This window comes from Vigna angularis, chromosome 5, assembly GCF_016808095.1.
Source record: "Vigna angularis cultivar LongXiaoDou No.4 chromosome 5, ASM1680809v1, whole genome shotgun sequence".
NCBI lineage: Eukaryota > Viridiplantae > Streptophyta > Magnoliopsida > Fabales > Fabaceae > Vigna > Vigna angularis.
This window is the reverse complement of record NC_068974.1, coordinates 3090184-3102015: the sequence shown is the minus strand read 5'-3', so window position 1 is coordinate 3102015 and position 11832 is coordinate 3090184. Positions and strand designations below refer to the sequence as shown.

General features: G+C 37.8%; 2 protein-coding genes across 3 annotated transcripts; one reads left to right on the top strand and one right to left on the bottom strand.

Annotated features, from left to right (window-relative positions):
* Positions 1-217: 217 nt before the first annotated feature.
* On the bottom strand, positions 218-1105 carry LOC108324826 (uncharacterized). Its single transcript, XM_017557754.1, has one exon. The coding sequence runs from the start codon at positions 1103-1105 to the stop codon at positions 218-220; it is 888 nt and encodes a 295-aa protein (XP_017413243.1).
* Positions 1106-4328: 3223 nt separating this feature from the next.
* On the top strand, positions 4329-11489 carry LOC108324347 (putative disease resistance protein At3g14460). Of its 2 annotated transcripts, XR_008248855.1 has the most exons (4): positions 4329-8027; positions 8974-9362; positions 9483-9567; positions 11260-11489. XR_008248855.1 is itself a non-coding variant. In XM_017557284.2 (2 exons), the coding sequence occupies exons 1-2, from the start codon at positions 4516-4518 to the stop codon at positions 11276-11278; spliced, it is 3531 nt and encodes a 1176-aa protein (XP_017412773.2). In that variant the 5' UTR covers positions 4329-4515; the 3' UTR covers positions 11279-11489. The 2 variants fall into 2 exon arrangements, 1 of the variants encoding a protein (XP_017412773.2); XM_017557284.2 differs by lacking the exons at positions 8974-9362; positions 9483-9567.
* The last annotated feature ends 343 nt before the right edge of the window (positions 11490-11832 follow it).

The window sequence follows — 11832 nt, the reverse complement described above, 5'->3', positions numbered from 1 at the left end:
CGAGCGGGATTTACCGCTCGGTCTTTTTCTTCAGACTCTTTATAGAGACTTTTTTCGCTGGATATGCACTTCTTTAGCAACGTTTGGGAACGATTGATTGGGCACCAATTACCTGGCCTTATTTATTCCATAATGAAAGCGTAGGACAATAACAAAAGTCTAAATCAAGTGAAACTAAATTTAACCATGACATTAATAGAGTTTTGGAGGTTTCTCCTTAGTTGATAAATCCACGAACCAACCGTTCCCGATGACAACTAGGACTGCGACTATAGCCCCGCCCTCGCTCGTCTTTCCTATTTACCCGCTCGGGGCTTCTTCGCGAATATCCTTCCTTGGGGAGGCTGTATCTTGCTTCCTTTATAAACCTACGGAGATGTCCCGCCCGGATAAGATTTTCTATTTCATTTTTTAACGTGATGCAGTCTTCTGTAATATGTCCATGGTTTTGATGGTACCGGCAACTCTTCCTTTCATCTGCGTTTCTTGGAAATGGTTTCCTTCGGGGTGTGAGAAGTTTTGCGCTAAGGGCTTCTTCGAGAACTTTTGCCCTAGGTGCATTGAGGGTTGTATAATGGTGAAACTTGAATGGCCGGGGAAGCTCCCTATTCTTATCGTTATTGTCGAACGGTTGTTTGCCGTCCTTTCTACTTCCGCCCACATCAGCCTCTTGCTGTCGTTTCCTTTGTGACAATCGCATTTCCTCCATACGGATGAACTCAGCTGCTCGCTCTTGGAGCTCCTCCACAGTTTTTGGCGATCGTGCATACAATTTTTCCACAAAATATCTTGGTCTCATACACGAAGGCAAATTATTGATAATAAAAGATTGATCTATCTCTCTAACCCGTCGTGCGGTTTCAGTATACCTCTTCATAAAAGCCTTCAAAGTTTCTCCTTTCTCCTGCTTAGTATTTACCAAATCCGCCGGGGTTACCTCCTGTTTCCGATTGGATGCGTATTGTCTCCTAAAGAGGTTTTCCACAGTAGCGAAGCAATCCACTGTGTTGGGAGGAAGAGTGTTATACCATTCCAATGCCTCTTCCTTAAGTGATAACGAGAAGGCTCTGCACATGACCGGGTCGCTGTCTGTATAGAATGCCATTGCATTACCGAACGTCCTTAAGTGATTATCCGGATCAAACGAACCATCATACTTATCCAACACGGGGGAGTCTTTTCTGGCATTGGGGTTTGCATGATGGCCGCCATGAAGGGCAATAAACTGGTAGGCCGAGCGGTTTGCAGGGGTATTGGTTCCCTTCTAGGCCGACCTTTCGGGTTGACGTGAATATGACTTGCCTCATTAGCATTCTCTCGATTTGAGGCGGACTGCTCGGCAGGTTCCCGTTCGACCCTTAACGCCCTCATCTCCTCCTCATGCCTCCGCCGCATCTCTTGCTGCGCATACGCCTGCGCTTGTATAGTCTGCGCCTGTGCCTCAATCTGGGCTTGTAACTCTCTTATTAAATCTCTGGTGGTCTGCTCCTCTATATTTCTTGTGGTCACCATTGGGTGTCTTCAGCTTGCTCTCGGCCCCACGGTGGGCGCCAAAATGTTTCGGTGAGATTGTGAGACCGAGACACTAACCTTCAAATAGTGCGCTTCACTCGTCTGCTTCCAGTTTGGTCCGATCGGTCGCCTTCAATATTGGCTGCTCAGTCACCCTTTTTGTAAAAAAGGGGAGGTACCTGCAAAAGACACTCTAACGCTCAAGTTAGAAACTGTCTTAAGAACTGTTTGTTACAGTTAAATATTGAAAGAAATCCTAATAAGACATAAATAGGGCGTATTGTAGTATGAATTTTTCCCCCTTTTATCTCAAACCTAAACCCTTATTTATAGAGTTTAAAGGAATCTGACATTAATTCACCTCTTAATGGTCATTAATGCCAACCTTAATTGTTTAAGGGTAGCCGTTATCACATTCATTGTGCATCAACTCTGCTCAACAATTGTCGAGACCGAACGGATGGGAAGTTGGTCAAGATCGATAAGTATCACCCGATCGGTGTCACATTCATTGTACATCAACTCTGCTTAACAGTTGTCGAGATCGAACGGATGGGAAGCTGGTCGAGACCGATCGGTAGCTTGTGAGCCCATAGTAACACATAATAATTTTAGAAGAAGAAAAAAGCTAAAGAATAAAACTCAGAAAAGAGGAGAATGTGTATTTTGGAATGGGAGAAGAGCTCTCTATTTATAAAGCTAGGACAGAACAAAAGAAATAAATGTCAATAAAAGCAAAATAATTTACGTTGGAGCACTTTAAAACTTTTGATCGTTGTTGAATGAAATTTTAGAACGTTGCAATCCAACGATATTCTTTTTCCCGTTGCTAATTAACATACCAACGTTCTAAAACACAAACTTTCCACATTAATGTTTTAACTTTTGCAATATAATAATAATATACTATAACATTGTAATGAAGAAGAAAACTAAGAGATTTAACCTCGTCTAGAGCTCCAAGAGGGGTTTGGTCTCGGCATCAACGGCGAGCCACTCTCCGGTCTCTCTCTTCTTCTTTTGCACTCTCCCCTCCATGGCTTTGCCTAGGAATAAGTCCATCACCGTCTTTCACATTTCGGAAGCTTTACTCATCAAAATCAATTACATTTTTAAGAACAAGCGAATTTATTCGATGAATCTTTGCAAAAATATATTTGAACCATAGAATTAAAAATGAGATGAAAGAGATGGAATGCAAAGTTGTAGGCAAACTTAGAGAGAAGAAAGTAGTTTATGCATAAGCGACGCTTGGAACTTGAACAAGATGTTTCAAGATTCTAAGAACAGTTACGTGCTGAGAAGGACCTGAGAGCTGTACTGGAGGTGCAAGATGAAAAGTGACAACTTAAAATGGACAAAGAGATTGGTGCGATTGAACACAACAATATGTGGGAGTGACCTGATATCTCAAAAGAAGCTTGACCTATTGATAAGAACCTAGGTAAGAACATCTAGGTTATTGAGATAGCAAAGAACAAGTCAATCACAATGAAAACAAAGTACTAGTCTAGCACAGTGAAGAACCCGACTTTTACAGAAAGGAGCAAGCATGACGTGGTTTGCATGTGACAAAGCCAGGATGAAAGGAAGAAAGGATGAAAGACAGAAGAAGGATTTAAGTTTCCTGAAGATTTTTTTTTGTGTAAACTTAAATGTGGGCAATTGCTTTGGTTAGTTGTTAGGTAGAGTTAAATGTGAGTAGTTGCTTTAGTTAGTTGTTGGGTAAAGTTCAATATAGTTAATATCATATGTTTTGGTAATAGTTATGTTTAATACATGTAGTTGAAGAGACCGCACAGAAGGCCTATAAATTCTTTATGTATTACTAAAAGTTTTGTGAAGAAGTTATAATGCAAGATAATGTTTATCCGGAAAGACTTATTGTGAACTGGTTATATAATATCTTGAGACATTTGTTATATCAACATAAGAATGTATGAGAGACAGTTAGTTAAAGGTAGTACCATGTTGAACTCTTTAATTCATTAGACATATTCTTAGGGGTTGGAAGGTATACGAGAGAAGAAGAAAGTATATGAGAGAAGGAGAAGGACACCGAATGGTGGAAGGCGGAGAGAGGTAGAGTCGAACGGTGGAAGGTGGTGAGGGAGAAGAAGAAGAAGGGCACCAAACGGTGGAAGGTGAGGAGATGTCGGGCCGAACGATGGAAGGTGGTGAAGAGTCGAGCCGAACGGCTGAAGGCGGTGAAGGCTCGATCCAAACAGTGGAAAGATGTGAAGAACTGGAGCCAATCGATTGAAGAGTTACTATCCTAACTATGGTAGTAGTTAGGATGAGCGAGAAATAATTATAGTAAATATATCATGAGGAAATATTCAATTAAGATAATTATAATAAATAAAGCTATATTATAGGAAAATATTCAGTATAAGATATTTATAGTAAATAAGGCCATATTATAGAGAAATATTCCATAAAAGATGGACGAGAAATGTTCAAAAATTGTTTGGGATATGCTTTTAATTATTGAGTTTGTTAATAAGAGAGTCTTGTGAGGGAGATTATGCTCCCAACTATCCTTTGTTTACATAATTCTATTACAATTAATAAGAAAAATTCTTTCTTTCATTATCGTTTTTGGCTACTGTGATTAAATTAGGTTTCCAAACCCAACACATATGTTCAATCTCTCGAACCTATAAATTGCCTAAACTGGATACCAACACCTAAAAAATAAAATAATATAATAATATAGAAAATGTCATCTTTAGAAATGAAGTCTTCTTTTCCCAAAGGATTTAGTTTAACATAATCATATAATCACATTTTAGAATAGACATTTTACATCCTGGTTACGCTATATTATAAAAAGAATTAAACTAAAAGAGATATTTATGGTGCCGTGGAATTTGTTTCACAAATAGTAGTTACATTAATGCACGGTGTATCACCTCTATAATACAATGACTGAACTTTCAATGAATTTCTGCACTCATTCATTCAGATCACTCATTTCCATTCATCACTCCACTTTCTACCATGGCTGCTGACTTGATTACCGGTACTCTTGTGTCCACCTTCGTTCAGATGACTATTGACAATTTGGCTTCTCGTTTTGTGGACATATTTCGTGGAAATAAAAGCAACAAGAAGCAGCTAAGCAACTTGAAGATGAAACTCCAAGCCGTTGATGTTGTGGCTGATGATGCAGAACAGAAACAGTTCACAGATCTACGTGTGAGAGACTGGCTTCTCACAGCCAAATGTGTCATGCTTGATACAGAGGATCTCTTGGAGGAAATAGATCATGCACTCTCCAAAAGCCAAGTGGAAGCTGAGTCTCAGAGTTCTGCTAAAAAGGTGTGGAATTCCCTCAAATCTTCTTTCGTCAGTTTCTTTAAAAATGAAATTGAATCAAGGATGGAAAAACTCATTGAGAACCTAGAATATCTAGCAACACAAAGCCATGATCTAGGTTTGAAAACGGTCGATGATGTTGGGGTGGGATCAGTATTCGGCAGTAAACTACGATCAACATATTTGCCAAACGAAAGTGTTATCTATGGCAGAGATGATGACAAAGAATTTGTCATTAACTGGCTCACATCTGACATTCCCAACAACCTATCTATACTTTCTATAGTGGGAATGGGAGGGGTGGGTAAGACTACTCTTGCCCAACATGTATTCAATGATCTAAGGGTGGATGAGGCTACATATGATGTCAAAGCGTGGGTTTGTGTTTCAGTTGAATTTGATGTTTTGAAGGTATCAAGAAAAATTCTTGAGGATGTTACTGGATCACCTGATGAGAGTACAAATACAGATATGGTTCACAGAAGGTTGAAAGAAAATCTGACGGGGAAAAAATTTCTTCTTGTTTTGGATGATGTTTGGAACGAAAACCTATCTAATTGGGAAGAAGTGCAGAAGCCACTTCTTTTCGGAGCGCAAGGGAGTAGGATTGTTGTGACTACCCGTAGTAAGGAAGTTGCTTCTACCATGCGGTCAGAAGAACACTTTCTAGAGCAATTGCAGGAAGAACATAGCTCCAAGTTGTTTGCTAAACATGCATTTCATAATGATACTCAACCAAATCCACAGTGCAGGGAGATTGGCATGAAGATTGTTAAAAAATGTAAAGGATTACCTCTTGCCTTAAAAACAATAGGAAGTCTATTATACAACAAATCATCTGTTTCAGAATGGGACACTGTGTTCCAAAACGAGATATGGGAACTGCCAAAAGAGCGTTGTAATATTGTTCCCGCTTTAGCATTGAGCTATATCCACCTTCCTTCCCATTTGAAGGCATGCTTTGCTTATTGTGCCTTGTTCCCCAAGGATTATGAGTTTAAGAAGGAACGTTTGATACAATTGTGGATGACTGAAAACTTCCTACAGCAAAGTAAGACTCCGGAAGAAACTTGCCAACAATACTTCAATGATCTACTATCAAGGTCCTTCTTTCAACGATCAGGTGATACGGAAGAACTGTTTGTGATGCATGACCTTCTAAATGATTTGGCAACATATGTCGCTGGAGACATATATTTCAGGTGGGAACTTGGTCAAACAAATAAGATACAAAAAGTAACTCGGCATTTTTTATTTGAACTTAGTAACTTTGGGCACTTTCATGGGTTTGGAACTTTATGCAAAACGAAAAGGTTGCGTACATTTCTTCCAACATCAGATAGGAAATTGGTTTACTTTTATTGGTATTGTAATATGCGGATAGATGAATTATTGACCAAGTTCAAGTTCTTGCGTATCTTATCGCTCTCTCATTGTTCTAATCTTGAAGAGTTACCTGACTCTGTCGGCAATCTTGAGCATCTCCGTTCATTAGACCTCTCCTTTACAAACATAAAAAAACTATCTGAAAAGATATGTTCACTTTCCCACTTGCAAATACTGAAGTTGAACTGTTGTAGCCTTTTGGAGGAGTTGCCCTCAAATTTGCATTTAATCACCACTTTGTGTCGCCTTGAATTTATATACACTAAAGTGAGAAAAGTGCCACCAGGTTTGGAAAAACTAAAGAATCTTACAGTAATAATGAATACTTTTGGTGTTGACCATAGCATGGAGTCGGGTATTCAACGGCTAGGAAAGCTCAACAACCTTTATGAAGACCTAAGAATTTGGGGACTGCAGGACATAGAGAATCCTGAGGATGCATTAGAAGCCGATTTGAAGAGTAAAACACACCTTATGAGTCTGACATTGGGATGGGAGAGGACGGGGAACTCTATTGATTCAAAAAAAGCAGAGGACGTACTTGAGAATCTGCAACCTTCCAAAAACTTAGAGGTATTGTCAATCTTTAACTATGGTGGGAATAAATTTCCAAATTGGTGGTTACTTGATGATTCCTTACCAAACCTGGTGTCCTTAGTGTTGCGCAATTGTGATTCTTGCCAACATTTACCTCCGCTTGGTCTTTTGCCATTTCTGAATAACCTGTATATTTCAGGGTTTGATGAGATAGTGAGCATTGATGCTGATTTTCATGGAAACAACTCTTCTTCATTTCAATCCCTTAAAAATTTGGAGTTCTCTGATATGAAGCAATGGGAAAAATGGGAATGCCAAGCTGTGACAGGTGCTTTTCCAAATCTTCAAATTCTTTCTATAAAGGATTGTCCGAAACTGAAAGGACAGCTGCCAAAGCTACCTGTTCCTTTAGGAACACTAAAAATTACAGAATGCCAACAACTTGAAGCTTTCCTTCCCAGGACTCGAGCATTAGACCTACGTGACGGTGGAAAGTTGCAATTGGATTGGGCTACAATGAAATGGCCTAGAATGGGCGGGCACCACATGAAAGCATTATTCTCTGAAGGTGATGGGTCCCACACTCTTGATGACTTGGAAATTGAAGAGTCAATCAGTGATGACTCTATCCCTCTAACGACCTTTCCACTAGACTCCTTTCCAACAGTGAAGACACTTGTTCTTTCTGGGTTTGGTAATCTACAGATGATTTCACAGGATGACGTTCACAATCACCTCCAGTATCTGGAAATCAAAGAGTGCCCTGAATTAGAATCATTGCCTGCAAACATGCATATGTTGCTTCCATCTCTCTGGATGCTAGAGATAATAGACTGTCCAAGACTCAAGTTGTTGTCTAAAGGTGGTTTGCCATCGAATCTAGAAAGGATGAAACTCATTAATTGCTCTAGATTTGTTGGGTCACTGAAAGGAGCTTTCGGAGACATTTCTTCTTTGGAAAGCTTGGAGATATCAAAACTGGATGCAGCATGTTTTCCTGATGAAAGTTTGCTTCCACCCTCTCTTGCCGAACTTACCATTCGTGATTGTCCAAACCTAGAAAAACTAGACTATAAGGGGCTTTCTCAACTCTCTTCTCTCCAATCGTTGGTTCTTGAGGACTGCCCCAAACTTCAATGTTTACCAGAGCACGGTCTTCCCCAACCAATTTCGAATCTTAAAATAATCAATTGTCCTTTGCTCAAACAGCGTTGCCAGAGAAGAGGCGAAGACTGGGAAAAGATTGCTCACATTCAATATCTGAACATAAGGTAGTGAAGTTGTTCGTTTTGAAAACTGATGCATTTAGTCGAACAATAAATTATTTTTCTTTTGAATGTGTATAAACTACTTTTCTCTTTCATTGGTAGTCGTGGGAAAACTTCATCCCTTTCATCAATTTTTTTAACATCATAATTATAATAGGTTTAGAATAATTATACAACTCTGTTTGACTCCTTGAAAAATATATTTATTTGTATTTTTATGTTTAATATCATATTGTTTCTTTTAAATTATAATTTAAATATTTTTTTAAAAAATAATCTTTTCACTTACTTTTATCGTAATAATGAATATATGTATATATATACATATATTCATTTTATATTTTTATCATAACATATGCTGTAAATATAGGTAACTGAGTTAATATGGTATCTGATTCCTTGTCATTTGCGAGCACTGCGGATACTGTATCCGTCTAAAAACCGTTTGCAACCTCTCAAATAACAACTCCTTCGAAATTGTAAAGACTAAATTCAACACATCACCGTTTAACTTTTAAAAGAGAATGTTAAAGGAGGAGCATGTTGAATTCGTAGAGTTATGTAAGTTTTGGTTTTAACTAAATTCAATTAGTTCAATCCATCAACTCAAAACATTAATTAAATCAACATTATTTCTTTTATAATATATTAGGTGAATAGATTTTTCCTCTAATACATAGTTTTTCTGTTATTTTAAGATTATTATGTTAGGAATAAAAGAATTAATCAAAATTACAGTACATTTAATTTTATTGGCAACTTAACTCCATGTTTTACAACTTGATCGGGAAGTGGAGGTAAGCATGTTCCGATCACCATCCAAACTCAAACAATTAACGTAGTATAATCACTTTTCTAGCTTACTGTTCCGTTGAATATTTTTATTAATTTAATTTATTTATATTAGTTTTAATACGAGATTGTTTTAAGCATTAAAATATAATGCTAGTTGTCAGGCCTCGGAAAACCCACCCAAACCCCACCTGTCGGGTCTCATTAAAAGCGCACTTAGAAACTCTCTGAGCGGACGTCAGGTGTCAAGCAACAAGGATCAGAAATCAGATAGTGGAATGCAGGTGTCAGCAGAAGAGCGGATGTTCATTTTGACGTGGGAAGAAAACTGATTTTTCTGAAAGCTTCCGTCCCACTCTCTTCTGCATGCACCTTCTCCTTTCCAAACTCTGACTTTCCATTTCTCCTTCTTCTCTCTAGAAAACTCTCCCTTCTCTCTACTGTAACTTATCCTTCTCTTCTCCGATCATCATTTCAGAAACCGTAGAAGTGTTCCCGGCGCCATAAGCTTCATTTTGAACCGATCATTTTCGAGTTCTGAAACCGGTAAGTTTTCTCCTCCTTAACCTTTCGTTCTTGTCAACATGCAAACCAAGTTCTGGTTTCATGAACCCTTAGTTATAGTTCTGAATCATTGTTGGTTCGTTATTTGATTTTGGTTCGTAGAGCAGTTGAGCGTTAAGGGTAAAAAGGGATCTTAGTTCTTTTGCAAACCAAGTTGCAGACTATAGGACGTCCGTTCACACTAGAGGTAAGGGAAGCTTATTAATTTAATTTATTAATCATGTGTTGCATGAACGTTCGTTGTTTTGATTGGGTATGGAAAATGATTGTGCTATGCTGAATGACTGAATGTATGTATAAAGTATGAATATTGATATGGTTGTGGATATGGAATATGATTTCTTGGTATGATATGGATGGTATAAAGTAAGCAAAATGATTATGATATGAATTTTATAAAGTTATGAAATTATATATTGAGAAACGAATTGAATATAAATGAGATCTGATTAGTAAACTTTCACTACGATAAAGTACGTTCGTCAATGAACGGTCATTGACCGTTCGGTTTTCCTGGTGAACCTAGTTGAAACAGGATTCTTTCATTTGGAGAGAACCCTAGTTGAGGACGAGCGTCCTCGTGTGGTAATACTATGTTAGAGCGTTCGGCCAAGCATAGTTGTATCTGAATATCCCTTGATAAAGTAATATATATATATATATATATATATATATATATATATATATATATATATATATATATATATATATATTGGTATAATTTCGCCGTTCGTAAGTGCTCGGTCTTATACCGAGCGCTCGTATTGGACAGTGCTCGGTCTCATACCAAGCGCTCATATTTAGTAGTACTCGGTCTTACACCTAGCGCTCGTATTAAGTAGTGCTCGGTCTTACACCTAGCGCTCGTACTATTGTATAATCAATATTGATAAAATAACGTTTGTCCAACTTCAGTAATATTTTCCTTTATCATGTTCGGTCATTTACTGGCATTGGATTTCCGTATGTGAACTGTTCTAAATATAGTTCCTTAACATCTTAATTATTCTTCTTGCATTGGATCCGGCCTAAGGCCTCCATACTTGATTTCTTCTTTAAGTATTGGTTTAAATTCAAGAGAGTCAGTTCATCCAACTGATTCAAGTGGTAGATAATGTTCGTCACATATTGCACTATTTTACTCGGTTCATTTCTTGAATCTAAAAGTAACTCTCTTGGTCTTATTCTATTTTGGAACTGGAAACCTATTTGTCTCGTCTCAAACGTTCGTCCTCGTTCTGAGTGAGGATAGAACATTCGGTATTCTGGTGTCTTTATAAACCTTTGAACAAAGATGAGATTTAACTTATTGACAATAAAGATGAGTTTGAGAAAAGTGATAATGAAAGATGGAATTGAGAATGATTATGAATGCAATAAGAAAAGAATGTGATATGAATGAAATGATGTGAAGTTGAACGAGCGTTTCGGGAAGGAACGACTCATGTAAGAATATTGGAAATGGTAAAGTATGACTGTGGGCATGCTAATGCTGGCTGTTCATCCTGATGTTTTGTGGGTACTCGTCCTCACGTAGAGGAGGGTAGGTCATGTGTGGAAACGGCAGGAGGTCCCGTCCTTAGGGGTACTTTGGATGAATAGGACTAACCTCGGGTGGCAGTTGATGAGAGTATTCCAGTTACTACATCACCCGGGTGCACGAACGCCTGTAGCTACACAGATTCATACAGTCCGGACGGTCGGTCTAGTATCAGGGTTTAATTGAATTGTTTATTTTAATGTACTTGAATGTGCTTACATATGAAAACGTATGTTATTTCTTGAATTAAATTAAATAAGCTTACCCTGTGTTTCCTTGTGTTGTCTTGTTGTACGTCCGTCTTGTCTTTGCAATGATCATCCGTGTGGATGTGAGCAGATGGAAGCGCGCTACTTGAAGATGCGCTGGAAGAAGAAAATTTGGAAGATGCGAACCTCGTAGATGTGGAAGTGAAGGCCGAACAGTAGGACGTTCGGTTGTAGTTAGTATTTTTGCATGAAGTGACCGTTCGGTCACTTCCTTTTCCTTTTTTTGTTATTCGACCGTTCGGTAATTTAGCTTCTGTAAGCCGTTCGGTCATGTTTCACTTAAATCTTGTACTGTTCACTCTTTGGGAACTCTATGTAAGGCCGTTCGGCCAAGAGCGTTCGTTTGTTTGATGTAAAACTGAACTGGTTTATCATTCAATGTAATTATTTCTATTATATAGTTTTACTGTATTTTTGGGATCTTACACTAGTTGTGGAGGTAATCTATTATAATAATAATAATAATAATAATAATAATAATAATAATAATAATAATAATAATTATTATTATTATTATTATTATTATTATTATTATTATTATTATTATTATTATAGGATTTTCTATAGACAATGAAAATAGACTTTTCAATAAAAAGGTAATTACTCGTTTTATATGCAAGGGACACGTGTTTAAAATATCTGA

What these genes read in the sequence shown, in the direction of transcription:
- LOC108324826 (XM_017557754.1), bottom strand. Translation starts at nt 1,105, where the DNA reads ATGGCATTCTATACAGACAGCGACCCGGTCATGTGCAGAGCCTTCTCG.
- LOC108324347 (XM_017557284.2), top strand. Translation starts at nt 4,516, where the DNA reads ATGGCTGCTGACTTGATTACCGGTACTCTTGTGTCCACCTTCGTTCAG.